At 34.8% G+C, this 23,011-nt stretch overlaps 1 protein-coding gene across 2 annotated transcripts in view; it reads right to left on the reverse strand.

Moving 5' to 3' along the window:
* Positions 1 to 6,900: 6,900 nt before the first annotated feature.
* Positions 6,901 to 23,011, reverse strand: part of UFL1 (UFM1 specific ligase 1) — a 49,997-nt gene continuing 33,886 nt past the window's right edge. For both annotated transcript variants that reach the window (XM_027090262.1, XM_027090271.1), the window contains 11 exons: positions 22,052 to 22,227; positions 21,233 to 21,412; positions 19,369 to 19,489; positions 17,172 to 17,288; positions 14,027 to 14,144; positions 12,722 to 12,885; positions 12,510 to 12,640; positions 10,407 to 10,487; positions 10,002 to 10,087; positions 9,294 to 9,474; positions 6,901 to 7,424 (listed from right to left, as the gene is read on the reverse strand). In XM_027090262.1, the coding sequence (XP_026946063.1) occupies positions 7,206 to 7,424; positions 9,294 to 9,474; positions 10,002 to 10,087; positions 10,407 to 10,487; positions 12,510 to 12,640; positions 12,722 to 12,885; positions 14,027 to 14,144; positions 17,172 to 17,288; positions 19,369 to 19,489; positions 21,233 to 21,412; positions 22,052 to 22,227 (1,574 nt within the window). In that variant the 3' untranslated portion in view covers positions 6,901 to 7,205. The remainder of the gene's footprint in view (positions 7,425 to 9,293; positions 9,475 to 10,001; positions 10,088 to 10,406; positions 10,488 to 12,509; positions 12,641 to 12,721; positions 12,886 to 14,026; positions 14,145 to 17,171; positions 17,289 to 19,368; positions 19,490 to 21,232; positions 21,413 to 22,051; positions 22,228 to 23,011) is intronic.

A 23,011-nucleotide genomic window follows, 5' to 3' on the forward strand; every position in this document is an offset into this window, starting at 1 on the left:
TGTCTTTATTCCTGTCCTGCCCCTAGGTTCTTCAGAACCTTTTTTTTTTTTTTAATTCCATATATATGTGTTAGCATATCGTATTTGGTTTTCTTTTTCTGACTTACTTCACTCTGTATGACAGACTCTAGGTCCATCCACCTCACTACAAAATAACTCAATTTCGTTTCTTTTTAAGGCTGAGTAATATTCCATTGTATATATGTGCCACATCTTTATCCATTCATCTGTTGATGGACATTTAGGTTGGTTCTATGTCCTGACTATTGTAAATAGTGCTGCAGTGAACACTGTGGTACATGTCTCTTTTTGAATTATGTTTTTTTCAGGGTATATGCCCAGTAGTGGGATTGCTGGGTCATATGGTAGTTCTATTTTTAGTTTTGTAAGGAGCCTCCATACTGTTCTCCATAGTGGCTGTATCAATTTACATTCCCACCAACAGTGCAAGAGGGTTCCCTTTTCTCCACACCCTCTCCAGCATTTATTGTTTGTAGATTTTTTGATGATGCCATTCTGACTGGTGTGAGGTGATACCTCATTATAGTTTTGATTTGCAATTACTCTACTACCCAAAGCAATCTACAGATTCAATGCAATCTCTATCAAACTACCAATGGCATTTTTCACAGAACCAGAATAAAAAATTTCACAATTTGTATAGAAACACAAAAGACCCCGAATAGCCAGAGCAATCCTGAGAAAGAAAAATGGAGCTGGAGGAATCAGGCTCCCTGATTTCAGACTATACAACAAAGCTACAGTAATCAAGACAGTATGGTACTGGCACAAAAACAGAAATATAGATCAATGGAACAGGATAGAAAACCCAGAGATATACCCACACACATGTGGTCACCTTATCTTTGATAAAGGAGGCAAGAATATACAATGGGGAAAAGACAGCCTCTTCAATAAGTGGTGCTGGGAAAACTGGGCAGCTACATGTAAAAGAATGAAATTAGGACACTTCCTAACACCATACACAAAAATAAACTCAAAATGGATTAAAGACCTAAATGTAAGCCCAGACACTATAAAACTCTTAGAGGAAAACACAGGTAGAACACTCTATGACATACGTCACAGCAAGATCCTTTTTGACCCACCTCCTAGAGAAATGGAAATAAAAATAAACAAATGGGACCTAATGAAACTTAAAAGCTTTTGCATAGCAAAGGAAACCATAAACAAGACGAAAAGACAACCCTCAGAATGGGAGAAAATATTTGCAAAAGAAGCAACTGACAAAGGATTAATCTCAAAAATATAAAAGCAGCTCATGCAGTTCAATATCAGAAAAACAAACAACCCAATCCAAAAATGGGCAGAAGACCTAAATAGACATTTCTCCGAAGAAGATGTACAGATTGCCAACAAACGTGAAAGGATGCTCAACATCACTAATCATTCGAGAAATGCAAAACAAATAATGTATACATTTTAAAGGATTTTGGTAAATTGTCAAACTGCCTTTCAGAATGGATGATCTTTCTAGAAGACAAATCTAATCACCTCACGTCCCTGGTTAATCTTTAAAAGCAACCTCTTGTTTTTCGGAGGATGGCTAAACTTTTCCGTTTAGCATGTAAGGCATTTTGTGATCCCCCTCTGACCTCTCCAGCTTCATCTTACACTACTTCCCCAAACCATTTTTCTTATTTTCATACTTTAGGGATTCTCAAATGTCTCATTTCATATTATCTTAGTACTCCAGAATCTCCTTTTCTCTGCCCAGAAATGCCCATACCAGGCTAGCCCGACTCTTCTTTCAGGACTCAGTTCAGGGGGTCACCCCCAGCCTGTTCAGCTTCCTTCCCTGCAGTGCAAGACAGTTTGACTTTCTTCTCCCATAACATCCTCTGCTTGCTTCTCTCAAAACACTGTATGGAACTACAATTGTTGATTCTTGCCATCTCCTTGAAAGCAAGGCACATTTTTAAGATTTTCATTCATATTCTTTGTACTTAGCTGTCTTACAGGATCCAGGAGATTACTGAGCCAAGGATTTAAATTCACCATGTCCTCCTTTTTTTTCCATCACACCCCAATGCAATCCCTTCCTGCTCTTCAAACACACATCCAGGTTAGGTCTTACTACTAATCACTGAAGAGGCATAGAGGTGCAAATAGAGACAAGCCTGGTAAAACAGATAAAACACAACACTGGGAACTTATAAAAATTTAATAACCCGTTCAAAGTAGTTGTTCCTTCTTTTTTTGTGTGTGATGTAAATGGAATAAACACTGTTTCTGAAGGCCCAAAAGTCAGGCTTGCTTTCTTAGGTGGTTTGGAAGAGGTCTGTCCTGTGTTCTATTTTTCTAAATTAATTAGTTTTATAGTTGATTTACCAAGTCAAGGTAAATCAACTATAAAATTATATATATATATATAAATTACATATATATATATATAAAATACTTTTTTTGGATTCTTTTCTATTATAGGTTATTACAAGATATTGAATATAGTTCCCTGTGCTATATGGTAGGTCCTTGTTGTTTATCTATTTTATGCATAGTAGTGTGTATATGTTTATCCCAAACTAACTTATCTCCCCGCTACCCCCTGCTATCCCCTCTGGTAGTAATCATAAGTTTGTTTTCTATGTGTGTGAGTCTATTTCTGTTTTGTAAATAAGTTCATTTATATCATTGTTTAGATTTTTTTAAGATTCCACATAAGTGATAATTATATGTCTCTCTGATTGTATGACAATCTCTAGGTCCATCCATGTTGCTGCAAATGGTATTTCATTCTTTTTAATGGCTGAGTAGTGTGTGCACATATATACCACATTTTTTTAATCCATTTATCTGTTGATGGACATTTAGGTTTCTTCTGTGTTTCGGTTATTATAAACAGTGCTGCTATGAACACTGGGATGCATGTATCCTTTTGAATTAGTTTTCATCTTTTCAGGATATGTGCCCAGGAGTTGGATTGCTGGATCATATGGCAACTCTATTTTCAGTTTTTAAAGAAACCTCCATACTGTTCTCCATAGTGGCTGCACCGATTTACATTCCCACCAATCCCTTTTCTCCACACCCTCTCCAGCATTTATTATTTGTAGACTTTGATGCTGGCCACTCTGACCAGTGTGAGGTGATAACTCATTGTAGTTTTGATTTGCATTTCTCTAATAGTGATGTTGAACGTCTTTTCATGTACCTGTTGGCTATCTGTATGTCTTCTTAGGAGAAATGCCTATTTAGATCTTCTGCTCATTTTTTTTATTGGGTTGTTTTTTTTGATATTGAGCTGTATAAACTGTATATTTTGGAAATTAATCCCTTGTTGGTAGCATTGTTTGCAAATATTTTCTTCCATTCAGTAGGCTGTCTTTTCATTTTGTTTATGGTTTCCTTTGCTGTGCAAAAGCTTTTAATTAGGTCCCATTTTTAAATTTTTGCCTTTGTTTCCATTACTCTAGGAGACAGATCCAAAAAAATATTGTTGCAATTTATGTCAGAGTGTTCTGCCTATGTTTTCCTCTAGCAGTTTTACAGTATCCAGTCTTATGTTTAGGTCTTTAATCCATTTGGAGTCTTATTTTTGTGTATGCTGTTAGAGAACATTCTAATTTCATTCTTTCCCATGTAGCTGTCCAGTTTTCCCAACACCACTTATTGAAGAGACTGTCTTCTCTTTGTTGTATAATTTTGCCTCCTTTGTTGTAGATTAATTGACCATAAACATGTGGGTTTATTTCTGGGCTCTGTATCCTGTTCTATTGATCTATGTGTCTGTTTTTGTGCCAATACCATACTTTTCTGATTACTGTAGCTTTATAGTATAGTCTGAAGTTGGGGAGCATGATTCCTCCAGCTCTGTTCTTCTTTCCCAAGATTATTTTGGCTATTTGAGGTCTTTTGTGTTTCGGTACAAATTAAAACTTTTTTTGTTCCAGTTCTGTGAAAAATGCCATTGGTAATTTGATGGGGATTACACTGAATCTGTAAAATGCCTTGGGTAGTAGTATGGTCATTTTAACATTTTAATTGATTCTTCTAATCCAAGAACATGGTATCTCTTTCCATCTGTTTGTGTTGGCTTCGGTTTCTTTCATCAGTGTCTTACAATTTTCAGAGCACAGGTCTTTTGCAGTTAAGTTTATTCCTAGGTATGTTATTCTTTTCAATGCAATGGTAAATGGGATTGTTTCCTTAATTTCTTTCTGATATTTCATTGTTAGAAATGTAATGGATCTCTGCATATTAGTTTTGTATCCTGCAACTTTACTGAATTCATTGATGAGTTCTAGTAGTTTTCTGGTAGCATCTTTAGGATTTTCTATGTATAATATCATGTCACCTGCAAACAGTGACAGTTTTACTTCTTCCTTTCCAATTTGGATTCTTTTTCTTCTCTGATTGCTGTAGAGTCCTGGGTTCTGTTTATTCTCCAGTTGGCTTGGTGTGGCCTTCAAAGTGGAGCAACTTGAGTGAGTCTGTAGATCATTTTAACAGCCACTTTAATAGTGCTCCTAGGTTCTGTGGAAAATGTACATCTCAGAGCTTATAAATGTGTTTTTCTTTCATCTCCCATGTACACTGGGTCAAAGACTTCATTGGTATTAGTCAAAGAAAGCAAACCTTCCATCGTCCCCACCCCCTATCCAACTCACATAAATTAGCTCTTGATAGAAGAAAAATCCCATTTGGCCATGGGTCAAGTGGCATTTCTGAGGAAGGAATGAACCGTTTCTTCACACACTCTTCTTCAGCTCACTGTTGCACTTTGACCTCGTCCTTGGTGCTTCATGGTCTGACTAAAGTATCAATACATTCTCCAAAAAGTTCAAGATGGTTCTACATTCAGGTTAAGCAATTTCTACATTTATTGTTCTAAGTTAGCATTAAGGTCTTTTTGGAAAATATACTAATTTTGGTAAGATATACCACTCTTCACTGAATCTTTCTGATGGTCAGAAGTGAGTTTCCTTTGACTATTCAAAAACACATGGTCTGGAGATGGAACACATGAATATGAATACCTGAGCACATTATTCAAATATCTCTACCATTATCTGCAACAGTAGAAAGTAGCAGATGAGAGTTTAGCTATACATTTGCTGAAAACTAGCTAACTGAAAATGATTTACTGAGGTGAAATGGTTCATGAAATGGCAAACTTTCAAGGAATGAAAGGACTAGAATTATTTTTGTGTAAGAAAAGTATAACAAAATCCTTTAAAAATGTTCAGAATAGAATTTTAAAATGTAAATACATATATGTATCAATTAATCCTAGTAATTAAAATAACAAGCTTCAGAGTACATAAAATTTAACAGAAACAACAGACAACTTTATTTTAAATAACATTCTTAAATCTGCCCATTAAGATCATAGTAGATAAACATGGAACAACTTTTATTAATGAAATTAGATTTTTAATATGAAATCAGCTAAATTTTATTTACAAAAAAATAAAAACTGCTCTTATTTACTGTGGAAAAATAACCATTTTGATGAAACAAATTTCATGCAAACAAAATAATATTTTATTTGCTTCATTGTCTCTTCTATTTTTATTTGCACAAATTAACAGTCATAATGCTTTTATTTGCTTCATTGTCTATGATCTAGTTTGACTCAAATGTGGATTACTTTGATATCTCTTGAAGCATAAATGGTAAGGTCCTTAAAGACTGAATAAAAAATCAGGTTGGGTGTTCAGTATTTTGGAAGCTGAATCAACAAACTAATTGGAATTTGTGTTCACAGAGGATTTGTCATTTTTCTTCCTTTGCCCTTATGAAAATATATTAATAGAAAATTAGCAATGGAAAATATTTTTTAGTTTGTTACATTCCTATCAACTTTGCTTAGCAAATTATATTTCTTTCAATATTAATACTTTGTCTAGAATTAGTGTAGAGGTAGACCAATCTTTGTATTCAAACATTTTCAAAAATAGTTTTAAATGCCATGTAAGGTATTATATAAAACAGTATTTAAAAAAAAATTTGAGATTTAATTTACTATTTTAAATAAGTTCCTCTTTTATATACAATAAATTGTTGCTTGAAACTCATCTGATTGAAATGATTACTCCAAGGAACTATTTTAGTCTTTTAACTACTACTAATCTTTACAGAACAAGAACACCTATTTTTTTTTTGCGGTACGCGGGCCTCTCACTGTTGTGGCCTCTCGCATTGCAGAACACAGGCTCTGGACGTGCAGGCTCAGCGGCCATGGCTCATGGGCCTAGCCGCTCTGCGGCATGTGGGATCTTCCCGGACCGGGGCACTAACCCATGTCCGCTGCATCAGCAGGCGGACTCTCAACCACTGCGCCACCAGGGAAGCCCAAAAACACCTATTTTTTAATAAGCGTTCTATTTTGAAAAAAAATTCTAATGATTTAAATGCACTTATAGATCCCCTACAACAAAGTATTAGGTGATGGTGACTATTAATATAAAAAATGAAATTCAGAAATGCAAACTGGGTTAAAAAAACTATATTAAATTTTTAGTTATTACAATGTTAAAATGTGACTTACACCTATCAGTAGTAAATTATATTTTTTCTCTCACTCTTGTTAGCATTGTACTTTAGAATAGAGCACAGCAGTGCATGGGCTCCTCGGGTGTTCTTCTGTACCTGTAAACACATCCCTGAACCTCCCAGCCACATAAAAGTTCACTCTTGTGGGGGAGATGAGAAGCCATCTATCTGCCAGAAATAAGAGTGAGGGCTTAGTAATAAAAAAATATTTTGCAAGTTTCTGTATTTTAGGTTTGAACCATTCTCTATTAATTTTAAAGTAAAAACACTATTTTCAACACCAAAAAAAAACATGACCGCATTTTAAGTTTCTGCTTATTAATATGTGTAAATTTACACGTGTCACTTGAAATCCAATAACACAACAAATGAGTCCTTTCCTAGAGATAAAAGCAGAAGATTTATTCTTCATTCAGCATCTAGAAAGAAAATAAACCTGAAATGTATAATTTTTAGAATAATGTGAAAGAAATCTTCCATGGAGAACCCAATTTACAAACATTCACATCTTTGTAAGATTTACAATGAATACAACACTACTGTTTTAACTGAACTGTGAGTGTGGGAAGTGCTATTGGGTGGGGGATTCTGGACTGTGAAATGCCTATTTCTTTTTGTAACCACTCACCTTTTAACTTTGGGGAAAAAACGTTTACTGTATGACAACATTAAGTAAATTAAAATCATTACTCTTCTGTCACTGATGATTTCCTGGATTTGACAACAAGGTCTTTAATGGATGAGGAAAGTTCTTGAAGCTCTTTACGAGTCATACTGATGATATCTTCTTGTTCTTTGTCTAATTCATCACTCAAGGGATCTTCTCCCTGCCCAGTCTTCTTACTTTGACTGACTAAATGCTTTATAACCAAACCTTGATACTTTACTAAAAGAGTATGTTGAACCTGTGAAAAGAGGAGAAAAGTTAACAAACATGATTTAATTTTCTGTAGAACAAAGTATTGGGTTGGCCAAAAGGTTCCTTCAGTTTTTAAAGTAAATTCATTTTCACCAGGAACTTTATTGAACAACATATTGTTTTGTTCCACTACTTTCTGCCATTTTTCAGGCAGCTTCATAATTCCACCTTCCCCCAAATTTTCTTTTTGAACACAAATGTTCCAGGTGCCTTTCAGTCTTGCCTTATCCTGATGGAAGGTTATGTGATTTCCCTTAACTAATTCTGGGTGCTTTTCGTCTAGTGCTGCTTTCAGTTGGTCTCTTTGGGAGTACTTGTTGGAATTAGTCTTTTGGTTTTCTGGAAAAAGCTCATGATAGAGGACTCCCTTCCCACCATACACACAACGTCACCCTTGGATGAAGACCTGCCTTTGGTGTGGTTGATGGTGGTTCATTTCGCTTGCTCCATGATCTCTGCTCATCATAATTTGTTTTAAAAATGGAACATTTTCGGTAGAGAATCACATGCGGAAATACTGTCAAGGTTTTTTTCGCTTAACTTACGTGGAACCCAAACATCAAAGCGATGAACATAACCAAGCTGGTGCAAATGATGAAAAACGCTTGATTTGGATATTGTATGTCGGCTATCTCCTGCATGGTGTAATGTTGATTGTTCTCAATTAATGTCTCAGTTTGACTGCTAACAACTTCAACTGGTCTACCGACTGTGGAGCACTGTCCAGCGAGAAATCCCCAGCACGAAACTTCACAAACCACTTTTGACACGTTCAATCAGTCACAGCACCTTCTCCACACACTGTACAAATCTTTTTGTGTGTTTTGGTTGTGTTTTTATTTATTTTTTTTTTTTGCGGTACACGGGCCTCTCACTGTTGTGGCCTCTCCCGCTGCGGAGCTCAGGCTCCGGATGTGCAGGCTCAGCGGCCGTGGCTCACGGGCCTAGCCCTCCACAGCATGTGGGATCTTCCCGGACCGGAGCACGAACCCGCGTCCCCTGCATCGGCAGGCGGACTCTCAACCACTGCGCCACCAGGGAAGCCCGTTTTTACCTTTCTTGAAATAATAAAGCATAATATGCCGAAAATGTTGCTTTTTTTTTCCATCTTCAATATTAAAATGGCTACACAAAAATTCACCAATTTTGATGTTTTCTTTTTAACAGCACACTGATATGACAGCTGTCTTAATACAATCTAACAATATTGTTTCAAATAAAGTTAAAGACAACTGACCGCTACTGGAGCCATCTTATGGAAAAAACTAAAGGAACTTTTTGGCCAACCCAATACATTGACAGTCTTCATCTTTACAAATTACTGGCCATACAATTAGAAAGCTGAATCTAGCAAGGTCTTTGCTCTCAAGGAATTTACAGTTTGGGGGAAATAAAACATGAACAGATCATTTTAATGTAAGTTGACTGAGCTAGCTTCTGTCACCAAAGATACTGTCAAAGTGATATGGAAGTTCAAAGAAGCCAATTTACCTTTAGCTGAAGAGTTTCTCAGATGAATTTGTGCAGGATAAGAATTTTTGAGCTGGTCCTTAAAGGACAGGTTAAACCTGCATAAACTGAAATGGAAGACTGAACATTATTATTTCTCTTCCAAAAGCTTAATTTCCAGATTCAGAATATTCCTTACCATGGATCTTACAGGATCCTGAAAGATTCCTGAGCTATGCTGAGTTTTAAAAATCAACCTCCTTATTCACTGTTTCCATTCTTGGAAGCAGGAAGATGATGTTAATATGTTTTGTGTCTTAGTGTTCACAATGATTCACATCTATCCATTCAAAATAGTCAGAATCTAAAAGCTATAAAAGTTTCAAGTGTACTGAAAATGTAATACCTCTGGAATTTTACTATTCAGAAAAGCAATGATCTGTGGGACACATCTTCCAGGTGCATGGAGCATGCTGTGGGTTGAGAACTGAAACAACAGAACCGATGTGAGATGCAGAATAAGAGCAGGGTCTTCTGTGACTTTTAGCTGTTCAGCCAGTGCTTGTCGATGCTGGAACAGTATCTGCCTAAACAAAAATAAAATAATACATTATCATATTTTAACAAGTTCTCACCAACTTCAATTCTTCTATTCTGTTTTCATTTTTAGCATCTCTAGTTTAATTAATCTAGTTCCATGACAATTTTAAAGGACTTTTTAGGGGATACAGACACACATAATCCTAAATAGCATGGACAGACTAATATGCTAGAAAATGACAGAAAAAAAATATATATATAATATATATATATATATATATATGGAGCAGGGATACTCAAAGTATGCTTTTTATTTTGAATTGTTGGGGATCAAACAGATGTGCATTAGATTAAATAAGTGTTCCTATAAAGGTCTTAAAGCTAAATAAGTTCCCAGCCTTGATCAACGATGGCATTAGCAACTCTGCTACCGTATTCTATTGGGTCAGAGAGAGGATATGAAGACTAACTATGACTGAAGGTCTACAGCCATTTAGACACAACAGTTCTCTATGCAAGATTCAGACAGACTCCAATTTCAGATACGAAATTTCAGACATTAATTCAATGTTACCTTTCCCTTTTTTTGTCTCCCCTTTTCACCATAATATCACAAGCTTCTGCCGCAGAATCCAGACACGAAAGAAAGTCTTCTATGCTCTGAAAAGGTATTTAATACCATGATTTACTTTTATAAAACAGGTTGCCTAAAGAAAAGCAGTCATTTAATACCATTTTATAATTTTATAACCTGGATACAATTTTTAAAAAGGTCATTTTGTCATGAAGTTTGAAGCTGTGATTTAGGACTAGAGGGTAAAATGCCCCCAGCTTGGTCTCTTCCTTCACCTGCCAAAGAGGTGTCTGAGTGCAGGATAATAGGTTTAGATTTAGTTTTCAGTTATTCTGATAAAAATCTATCTATTCAAAGATCACAAATTCTAGCCCAAATATCTAAATAGAATAAAACTTCACTTACCTTTTCATTCAGAGAGCTATGGAGTTTTGTGAGAGCTACTTTAGTTTCTTCTGATAATTTACTTAGAATTTTTTTTCTTACCTATAGGGCAAAAGAAATTCCTTTGGAATTGTGCCTTTGACATGTACTGGATGTAAGTTTAAACAAAGCAAAACAAAAAATGAGTATTTACTATTGTAACAGAATGCTGAGTGAAATTTATCTTTGTTCTTATATTTTAGACCACAAACTAGGGATAAAAATATGCTAAAACACTCTAAAATCAGAATGAGAGTCAACAGTCAGTCAAAGACGCTAGATGCAGCCGCTACTCCTCCCATCTGCTCCAGCAGTATAAGAAGAAGAATGATGAACAGAGAGCGCATGAGTGAATGAGCATATACGCACCATTCATCGTGCAAGAAAAATAATTTGGGGTAAGAGGCTGCTCCTGCTTTTTTCTATTGTGGTGGGAAGAGTGTTTTTCTCTAAGACCAAGTGAGGGAGCCCCACTCATAAAGATCCAGAAGGCCATAAAGATCCAGGATGCCTATAAGCGAGGGGACCTGAACCACAGAAGGATGGCTGCTTGTTATACTGTCTGGTGTGTGGAACCTTTTCAGCACCCCTCTCCACAGAGCTGTGCTTTGTGAAGTTTGGTGGCATTCTTGACCAGAGTCTTAGGGCTCCTTCTAGTGCAAAATTTCTGGAGGAGGCCTTATTGGAATGGCTTGGCCAGCAGGCCCTGAAAATTACAGTATGTCTTAGAAGATTGGACCAACCTATTGACTCCTACCCCATGCTACAGCAATCCTCCTGTGGCCCTTAAAGGGCATGGGAAGGACCCCAGGTACTTCCCACAGCAGAGGCTGGCATGCAGGCAGGTACATGGAACTATCCAAGCAGTTGAGAATCACTGCTCAACGCAAAGAATGGGAGGGAAACAGTATCTTGCTGGGGTAGGAGAGATAAATGGACCTTTATCTGGAGGTTTAGGGGGAGTCCTCGCTATGAGGAGTCACATGATACTAAAAACATCCCCACAAAACAACCTATCCCACCTATGCAACAAAGGCCACATCACGAGAAGCCACAAGCATTAGACTGATTTGGTTTGACCTAGATCAAGGCCAGTGATAGCAGTCAGTCTTATGAAGGCACTGCTGTCTCTTTCATTCAACCTTAAGTAGATCTAGGGTGAGGAAGAAGAGGAGGAGGAGTCCTAGGGATAGGCCATACCTTTCCTCCTGTAGGCAACTGGGAGCCATAGCTCCACCTTACATTGCAAGAAGGGAAGAGATGAGCTTTGAATTTGAGATTAGAATTTAAGAAAATGAACTGGAATTAGTCTAAATAAATGAGATGGTGTCACGAAATGAAAATGACTGCAAAGTCAAAACACTGATAAGGGACTTGCAACTCAGCAGGAAAAAGGGATGTGATGTAACAATAATCAGGAAAAAATAAAATAGCTGATTCCAAAGTAACTAAGCATCATTACCCTTTTTTTTTTTTTCCTTGTTCTGGGTGCTTCCTGGGATTCTAAACTGTGATGCTAGCCTAGACCTTTAAGAATCTGTTAAAATTTCAGCTGCTTTACTTCCAGCTTCTATGATGGACACCTCTTCTCCCTGAAGATCTGCCTAAATTAAGCCAGTTCATTTGTCCCGTCTCTCTTTCCTACCCCTCTTTGAATAGTGACCCTCACTCTTTGCAAGGCTACCTGGTGAAATTAAATCCAATCTGAGTCATCTGATGAGCTTAAAAAAAGGTTTTGTAGGCTACTCAGCTTATTTACTTTTTTTCAGAGATAATACAACGTTTTCCTATTGCTTTCTGTACAATAATAGGAAGTAGAAGGCCAAGCACACATGCTATATTTATTACAGGCATTCCCAGACACAATGACTAGTATTTCCTTACTTTTATTATTACTGTTAATAGACTGGTTATATTACCAATCCTAGTAGCAACTGTATATATATTGTACTAAACTTGAACTAAAAATCTGACAGATTTCTTCCTAAAAACTCCTTTTATTTTCCTTTTAGATGTGAGAAAATAAAACATGCTTGGATTTCAAAGCAAAACACATCGAGAGTGGCAAGAAAATCACTAACTTACTTCACTTGTAATGGTTGCAGGGTTGTCTACTGCCATCATTAAGTCCGAAGCTAAGAAGTTGAAAATGAGATTAGTGACATCAGTACACACTGTCTTCAGCAAGTGCTTCGTAAGAGCAGCCTGGGTATCATCTGGAAAATAAAAGTGCTTCATTAAAATGAATGTCCAAGGACAATTATGAGAATCAACGAAAAAAGTGTTAAGTATAATACCTGTAAAGAACTTCATCCCTTTTTCAAATAATCGAATATTATTATAAAGGTTTGAAACCTCTTCTTGCAAGTCCTTGATCGTGTGCTTCCTGCCAGTTCCAGAGGCAGAAGTTGAAGACATGAATACTGAACGTACCACTTCGAGATAAGTTTTATTTAGAGGTCTGTGCATGAGATAAGTATATTTAGTTTATTAAAATGTACTGGGTTTATGTAGATAAGAAATTTTGCTTCTATGCAAATAAGCCTTTAAAAAAGATCCCTGTTAAACAAATAAGATTAATTTGGAGAATAGTTAATAAGAATTTTCCCTCAAATTCCAGAAATTCTAACTTCAATGAATTATTTTTCTTTGTTTTAAAGTACTAAAAGTTATTGCATGAAAGACAATAAGAAAAACAGTAACAAAAGCTTCAGTTCAAATTCAATTCAGAGCAGCTTTTTAAAGTTAACTTGGAGAACAGTAGCCTATACATTTGTTTCCCATCCTCAGGAATGATAACAAATTCTCAATTTCTAACGTACTATAAAAGATATGTATTTTTAAAAAATCTTTTTATGCCCAACTCAGAATAGATTATTTTAAAAAGTTATGGCAAATGATTAATAGTAACTATTTCATCTTTTTATATACGAAAAATGTAATTATGTAATGTATTCACGCACAAGAATGTTCACTTAAGTTTTTAAAAAATCTCACTTACAAAAGCTGTTCTTCTAATTCAAAAATTTAGATGCACTAGGCTCCTGGATTGCATTTAGAGAAGCTTACACATAGAGACTAACTTGGGGGAAAACCATGTTAGCTAGCAGTAGTCAAGTTATACAATTTCTTTTATTTCTGTATAAAGATAAATTTAGCCTGGTTCACTTATAAGGTAGTGCTATTTTATTCTCTTTGAGGGCAGTGTGTTACTTTATTTTCTCCCTAAAAGTGCACTGTTTAATCTCTGTCAAATAGAAAATACTCTTTTCTTCATTTTAGATGTATTTTCATGCAGTGTTAGAGACCAGCCAGTGATCAGTGCTGGTGTTTTTCTCCCAATTAGAACTTAAGATGAGTGAAGGAGACCACCTCCACACTCCTGCCCTGTATTTCCGACGAAACTGCCTTGCTCAAAGCACTTAAATGTTTGTTGAACTGTTTCTGTAAGCAAACAAATCTGGAATTTGGTGACTAGGTTAAATTTTAAGGTTTGAAAAGAAAACACCTAAATTATGTTTTCTATGACCTTGGTAAATATTTTAAGTAATAACTCACTAAATTTCTATTATAAAACAGAAAACATATGTTCTTATACTTGCTTTATTAAGTACTCAGCAAGTTCAGAAATAAACTCCTCAGGGGCATCTTGTAAGTGTTTTTGTAAAAAATCTTCAATCTCATCCTGGAACATAAAAGTGATCTCTGGCTTCTTCTTTCCTGTAATAAAAATGAGCCATAGGAAAAAACAAAAATAAGCAACCTACAAGCAAATAAGGTTCCATTAATATATATAATAAGATGGTAATTCATTTATTGCCTACCATAAAGTCTCCATTGTTAGTTTGTCACCAAAATCGCCAATGTCCAATAGCAATAACCAATGAAAACACTGTTAAAATAGGATATATAGTGGCATTTCTTTTGAGTAATAATTTTCTAACTTGTTTTCTACAAGTCAATCAAAAAATAGACAATTTTTTCCTCCCAAACTTGGATGATGCAAATAGTTGGAAATCAAAACTAGTGGATAAAAAAAAAATCTTTTAGGAAAGGATAATTTTTCTGTTGAACAATGGATACTGCGCAGAATGTCCTTCTTTATAAAAATATTTAATAAAAATCCAATCATCCTTATAATTTACACAAGCTTTTCAGGAAAGGTCTTTATAATCAAGTGAACCACAACTCCAGTAGAATTAAGCTAAAAATTGTCTATTTTGGAAAGGCATGGAAGAAAAAACAACTTAAAATTTTACACCCATAATTTATTTTTGCTCTCACAAAAATAATTCTATACCAAGGAAAATTTGTATGTAATGGAAATAATTGTTAACTGTGGAAATGTCATGCCTACTCACTTACTTGGGAAAGTATGAGTTGCAAAGAAAGCTAACAATATTTCCATTACTAATTGTAAAACTATAAAAAAGTGATTATTCCCAGCTAAATTAGGTTATTGACTCTATAAGTAAAACCTTAGAAATAAAAATAGAATAGCTCAAAAATCAATTTTCACTATGCATCAAGATCTAAGTACAACTACTTATTATAGCTTTAGAATAGATGGAAAAGTGCTATCCTTTTTTTCTGAGATCTGCTATTCATTCCTGATCTCTCACAACAAATAGTATCTGATTTCTCCGTCTGCTTCCTGCATGCATTTTACTAGTTATTAAATTGTATTTCCTTCTAGTAATCTTTCACAGAGTTGATTGTATATTTTAGCTGAGAACCTAACTGCATCCTCCATTTCTGAGATGACAACAGAACCCTTTTTCAAAAGTACTGAAATTACCTTTTTTTTAATAGGGAGAATGGTTTTACTCTTTTATAGCTGCTCTCTTATACCATACACAAAAAGACTATCACATGCCTCATTTAACAATTACTTAGGGCTACACATTTTAGAGAAGTATTTTCTTAAATGCTACTTCACTCCCACTCCTTGTTACATCTGGGAAAATAGGAAAATCCATTTATTAATGAAAAAGTAAAACACAGAATAGTCTTAATGCTAATTAAAATAAAGGTAGAGCTCATAGTTTCTAAGATACTTTTCCTTTAATTAATACTGCTTTATGTATGTTAACAGTAGCCATTGTTACCTATCTTAGACTACTTTAGACAGATCTTAAGCAATTTTTCTGTTACAGGTAGCAGCACATTAATATCTGAAGCCTTGACACTTATATCTCCTAAGCCCATACATAATTCTGTGGAATAGGTAAAAGAAAATGTCAAATCATCATCATTTCAAGGTTTTTTTTTTTGGTGAGGAAAAGGAGGACGGGAGGTATCACAGTTTCATTAATTTTTTAAAAACAGAAACATATTAAAAATCATAATTTTATTTAGAAAAGCAAAGATGTCTCTTGCTAACTTAACCATACCAAACAATAACAAGTCTAGACAAAGAAAGATGCATATACTTAATTCTCCTGCTTAGACAGAAGCAACCAACCAATTAGGTGTTACCATAAAAATTAAACAGGCATGAAATTAATGTTTTCTACTTAACTTTGTAGAAATTCACTATTCATAAAATATTATAATTTCTTTTGCATGGAAGTTGGGAGACCATAAAAATCTGTGCAAGCCAAAACTGCAAAGTTTTCTTAATAAACAATGGGAAAATTTACGATTGTTCTGTAACCTTTTAAAAATGTTTGTGCAAACATTCAAAGCTCTTACTGTTGGTTATAAATGTATAGGGAAATGAAAAAAAGACTAACAGTTCTAGTTTAGTACACTGTAATTTAGCACATCAGAAACATCTACAAGTCAATCAAGAAGAGAAGAGAGGGAGAAAAGATGACATTGCGGTAATTTACTATGTAGTTTTCCTAGAGAATGAAAATGTTTTATTTCTTTGTAAAACACTCATCAAGAATAGTATGAACAGGGCTTGCCTTCTCATCCAGTAACTTAAAATACAGAGGAAGCATCTTTTCTATGCCTGGGCAAGTTGTCATATTCCTTTTTAAACTCTGAATCAGCTTCCAACATTTTATCCTTTGCCCTTTCAGCGTTGTGAAACATCTCTGAGAATTCCTTTAATGTGAAGCTTTTTGCCAACTTCACCTCCTCTAAGACATGTTTATCCTTTTCGTCACAACCATTTCCCTTATTTATTTCCGCCTTCACCAAGTTTCTCTGACTGCACAGCTAGTCTCTTGAACAGAGGTAATGCCGACATTCCCATGGTCAGGCATTTCTTTTATAACTCCATTCTTGATTCATATTTTATTTCCAGGGTTATGACTTTTCCTTTGCTGCACATTTATCTTTGTTGGCCCAATTCCCTCTTTTGATTATCCATTTTTGTAAAATGTCATATGGATTTATCACTGGGGGACAAGAAGTCAACACAACTACATGCTGTGTTTTCTATGCATAAAGTGAATAAGAGATGCACAGTGATCTGCCTCTGAAAAACTTGGAAATAAGTGATGTGATTGTGACAGATCATGATGCACATCTGTTATTTACGTGCTGATCTGTAGACTAAGGAGCCAGCAACAAAGTTTGTACTTTATGCAATTACAGTTAACATACCCTGGTAACTGAAATATGAACTGTGTTGTTGGGATTCTGGTGTTATTTAACTAACTGTGAAATCTGTGCTCACTGAAACTCTGCAAAGCAAGGACTTCCTTTAAGCATAGACACCTAAGTGTATGCATCTTAAGAAAGTGTTAAAAAAAATCATGCACATACAAAGGAAGAGTGAAATAAGCTACACACCTGTGTGAGATGACTCATCATCACTGTTGTCATCTTTTCTCCCTCTCTTCTTGATTTTTTTAATTCTGTACTCTCTGGCATTGCCGCCACCTCCTCCTCTCACACTTCCACTGCCCTCTGGTGGAAAACGACATTAGTTAGTATTACCTAACTAAATACTGTTTTTAGAAATAATGACAATACATTGTTGTATTTAACTTTACAGTAGAAAAATAAAGCCAAGTTTTGTAAACTCAATCAGTAAAAATTAATAAGATATGAAATCTCTTGAATTTGAGCAACTCACTTAGATAACCTGCCTGCTCTAAATGCAGTCTCTTCCTGTTTCTCTAATGACATCTATTTTCTGCAACTTTGACTGACTTTTTCCTGGCCAAACCCATTCCTTTACCTCCTCTTCTACCTTTTTCAAAAGTGCCCTAATTTGCTTATCTCTGTTACCATAGCCTCATTAACATCCCCAACTACAGTACCTCACAAATTTGGTTTTGTCTTTTTGATTTAAAGATAATTCCCCAGGTTTACAGGAGACATCCTGACTCTCCCGCCACCCAAAAAGATAACTTCTTGACAGTAGGGAGAACATCTCACTAACGTCTGCATACTTGAGGTTAAGGCAATGCTTGACACATAACAGGGGCTCCATAAATGTTGACCATAAATATTAAATTAAGTAGAAAAATACAGTTATCAATCACCTACTGGCTAAATGACTAAAAAAATACAAACTATGAAACTAAAACACTGTAAATAAAAGTAAAATTGTTACCGAGGTATTTCTCTATTATATATTTACATTTAAAATATCTATTCAACAAAATACGATACTTTAGTAATGGAACTGTAACACTGAAAAATATTGAAAATACATTTCTCCATAAAAAGATTCATTTCTTCAATAAAATGATTTATATAAACAAAGATCTTTTTCTAAACTCTAAGAATTCCCTTAGACTTCATCATATTCTATAAGTTCTATTGCTTTCATGATAGAAAAACACAACTTTCAAAAGCACAAGTTTAAAGTGAATGTATCTTTTACATTTGGTAATAAGTTTCTTATGGGAAAGATGTTCTTGTTTGACATTCCATGAACTGTAATTAAACTATTATAAAACAACAGCACTATCAGAACAAAACACCAGATGAACCTGAATTTTTAGAAGGATATAAAACAGACTAGTTTTACTGACGTAAGTGCAATCAATTAATTAAGGTGGATTTATAATTATATCTTAAAATAACAAAATATGCATGCTTATGAATATTATTGATTTATTGCGGTAATTTACTATGTAGTTTTCCTAGAACAGAAATTTCAAAATATTATTGAAAGACTTTGTAGAAAAAGGTTTTTGAAGAGGAAGGAATCTCAAAGATATAGTGAATTCCCACAGCAAATGAAGTTTTTATAACGTGTTTAATATAGCTGTATTTAGTAATGAAATATGTTGAATATCTAATTTCTTTAACCCTGATACAGCACTAATAAAATTATTCCTACTATAAAAAGTATGGAAAATACATGTTAATTTCCAAATGCAAGTTACTAGTATGCCAGTGCTACCTAGGATAATTTCCAGTGACTCTAAATTAAAAGAATTTTTAAAAGTCCTTGGGAAATTCATTCACTCAATAAATATTTATGGAGCACTTAAAATATGCCAAGGAGTGCTCTGAGTACTAGGGAAACAATAAATGAGATGGAGCAGACTCCCAAACGATAAAAGACATCACAGTGATAAAAGTGCTGTAAAAAAACCTGGGAGGATAATCCGATGGAGAGGGACTGTATATACTATTCTGGGTGGTTAGGGAGGCCTCTGTGAGGAACTGACATTTAAAGGTGAGCTCTTAATGACAAGAAGGAAACAGTTACTTGAAGCTTGGGAGGGAACAGCTTGTGCAAAGGCCTTGAGGTGAACACAAACTTGCAAAATTTGAGAATCAAGAAAGAAAAGAAAAGCTACTGGAGTAGGAACATAAAGAATGAGAACAGGAGATCATGAAATTAGCTTATGAAACTAAATAATCACCAATATTTTCATAATTAAAAGTTAATTCACTAGCAAAAGATTTGGTTAATATTAACAGTTAAAGGTGAATCAACCAATAAAAGGCCTTTCAAAAGGTCTGATAAGTGCAAAGTTCACTGCAACAAATAAACTCATCTTGAATCTTGTTAATAATTTGTTACCTGTTGCTTTCCTCCTTCGTTCATCTTTTTTATCCTTTTTACTTGTATTAACGCTTTCTAAAATGGAGACTTGTTTCAGATCTTCTTCAGTGATTAAATGAACAGGATTATTTTTCATTTCCTGGAATAAAACATGCTTATTTTTTGTAGGCAACAATATATAACATTACAAAAAGCATAAAATAAAAGTTGTTTATACTCACATCCTAACTGTTCTTGTTTGGTTTCATTGCTAAGAACTATAGAGCTTTGTCTCAGCTGCCACTATGAGATTGTTTCTCCAGGCCCCAAATAAGTCTCCTCCCTTGCTGTTCTTGACTTTTTGTATTTATTACCAGCTAATGAGAAATCTTATCCTATCACTGAACAGCTGATCACACAGCATCAGATGTAATCCTCTTCAACTGTTATTGGCTAATTTTAGCACTGCTTAACGGATGATCCTTGCTACCTCTCTTTTTAAGACTCCCAAGGTCCAGTGCCACTTGGATACCTGAGATTACTAGAAAGATAATGAAATCTCCATCCCCACCCCACCATAATGATCACATATGAGTTGCATACTTAGGCATGTGAACTTTTTTCCCCTCTGGACTCATTCTTCATCTTTGCTTTTTATAAATTTATGTTAGGAACAATGAACTATTTCCAATTTCAGAAACTGATTCTTTATCATGGGAAAGAGTTCTAAATCTGTAGTGACAAACACACATTTTCACATTAAAAATATTTCCTTTTCAGTTTTGCAAAGAAATGTTAAGAATGTTAACAGTTCAAACAAAAAATCACTTTTTTTCCCTGAATTTATTTTTGTGGTTGGAGGGAGGAGCACAAGAAAAAAAAAAAAATCAATGATTGTGTTAAATTTTTATTTTAGTAAAGGGTCTCAAATGAAAATAATAATGTAGTCATTTAGTAACTGGTAGCTAACATGTACTAAACATTTTATTTACATTGCTCCTTAATTTATATTTATCCTTGTGAGAGTGGGCATCACCATCCTTTTCTCTGAAGATGAGGAAACTGGAAGTCTGTTTGTCAAAGGCAAACAGAGTAAACAAGTTGAAATTAGAACTCAGGTTTACTGATATCAATCCTGTGTACTTTTTACTCCTCTCTGGTGCTTTGCAGGCCAAAGGTAGAAAAGTTATATCATTTTTAAGACTATTAAGGAGCTTAAAAGGAATATAGATAAATATAATTTATATATTTAATAAGCCCTCATGAATTTATTAACAGTCTGAGATATAAATGGGCTTTTTCTACCTATTTTGTGAGCAAGCTTTATAATGAGGGTGCTGCTAACCAGAAACATGAATTGAACAGTCTTTAAAGCAGACCTGGCATGACCTCTGCTTCTAAACACTTCCATAGCAGTTGCTCTGAGGAACTAATCAATTTTAATAGTAACAATTTCTTTCCTCAATAAGTTATCCCGTTGGTATATCCCAAATAGGTCGAATTATGAGGCTTTGCTAGATTTAGTAAATATAATGTGTACTGATTGATAAATATACTATACATTTATGCATATAATCCACAGGTATCATTTTTATGGATTTTAATGTTGGACCAATACCCTCAGGTGACTTAAGTGTGAAATATATAATTTCATTTGTAAGATTTCAATTTATAAAAGCAGCTTCCTAAGTTCTAACTTCTATGTTCTGATGGGAATGAAGAAGGAGAAAAACAAATCCAGGAGAGGAAATAAAAAGGAATGATGCATTGAAGGAAAATAACGTATGAAACAACACAGTGTTCAGTTTTGGGTATACTGCTTACCTCATTTTTCAAAAGTCATCAGATGATTCTAATGTGAAAGTACTGTTAAAATTAGTAGGTGAAAGGAAATTTGGCATACCTTTTCAGCTTTTTGGTGCATCAGGTCACTGAACAGTTCTGTACAATCATTTATAAATTTTTCACTGACTACAATAGTATCGCTAAAGACTACAGCTAAAGCCTGTTTGCTGAGTGCCCTCATCACATGTTGAAGCAATATTGCAGCATCTTCCACTGATAAGGAACTGGGTAGCAGAGGCTAGAATTACAAACAAAATGAAAACAAAGTATAAATGCAATATAATACAGATAAACCATTTGTTATACGTATTCTCTCCCTAAGTGATCTTGTTAATAAGTCCAATGGTTTCAAAACCCTCTATATGCTGACAACCTCCCAAATTGTATTTCTACTTTATCCTCACTCCGAACTCTGAAATCACATATCCTACTGCTTCCCTAACCTCCCCCAACTCATATACCTAACAGGTATCTCATATTTTAACATGTCCTGTTCAAAACAACGTGGTTTGCGCCTCCTGCCCCCAGACTCCCAGCTCCCATCTTCTCTTCCCCATTGCTCCCCCATCTCAATTAATGGAACCACTCTCCATTCAGTTGATCAGGCCCCAAACCTATAAGTCACACTGAGTTCCTCTCAAAAACTCACAAACATTCCAACTTCAAGTCCTGATAACTTTGCCTCCAAAATACATTTCTTCTTAGCTCTTTCTACTATCTGAAATTAACATTTTCATTAATACCCCTCCTCCCCCCACCAACCATGAAAGTATCCTTCCTGAAAGCTACATCCTAATTTTTAAAATGGCCATATACTAGTGAAGTATCAGTTGTCACTAGTTTAAAGGAAAATTAAGAAGAAAAAGATAAAACATACTGCAATATCAACCCATGTTCCAGAGCTGATGGCTTCCTCTACTGATGCTTCCACCTGATCCACAAGTTCTTGACCAACACAAGCTGCTTTCAAAAATAAGAGTTGTGTAGTCTTATATCTTTTCTTTATGTAGCTCACAGCATCTGGGATTCCAAGTCTGGACAAAGCATCAAATTCTAGAAATACATCACGAGGTTGGAATAGAATCATTATTCACACCTTTTAGAAACCTCAGAAAAAGTTAAGTTCTACCAAAATCTATTCTTTGTGAATGCACTGTATACTAATAGAGTTTTTTAAGAATAAAACATGGAAGTGTACCATAGCCTATTCCCTGGTTATGTTACCTTCCCAAATTTTTATTACTAAACATATTTGTAGAAAAATTGGTTCAAGTACTTCATTAATTCAGCTTTATCTCTCTCCAATTGAGGGGTCAAAGGGAAACATGAGGACTAAAGAGCAATAAAAGTAGAAATGAGGATAACGGAATGTAATGATTTAAGTAGAGAAACAAAAACTGGAATTTTGATTATAGTTAACTAAAGGAATGGAACTTATTTTTCAAATGTTTCATTAGACAACTGAGGACAAAGCAATCTCTAGTCTAATTTACACTAGTAAAAGATTTAGCATATAAAACAAAAGTAAAAAATTTAAGACTTAAATTTGCAGCCATTAAAGTTATTAAGAGATATCTACCATGCACCCTCTGTCCTCAAATAATAATATTTAAGGAAATTAATTACAACAAAATTCTAATCCAAGTCCTTGGCTGAAGAAACTGAGAAGGCACATTGTAGAAAGTCAAGAAAACATAAGCCAAGCCAGTATTCATTCTAGCACACATTTAAACTGAACACTAATGACTTATTTATAGGTAACTGATCCCTTACATAGTTTGACTTGGGTTATGAAATTGATCAAACTGAGTTTTATATATATATGCTACTTGTTTTA

Source organism: Aethalodelphis obliquidens, unplaced genomic scaffold, assembly GCF_003676395.1.
Source record: "Aethalodelphis obliquidens isolate GAN/ISIS:26980383/991018 unplaced genomic scaffold, ASM367639v1 scaffold3, whole genome shotgun sequence".
Taxonomy (NCBI): Eukaryota; Metazoa; Chordata; class Mammalia; order Artiodactyla; family Delphinidae; genus Aethalodelphis; species Aethalodelphis obliquidens.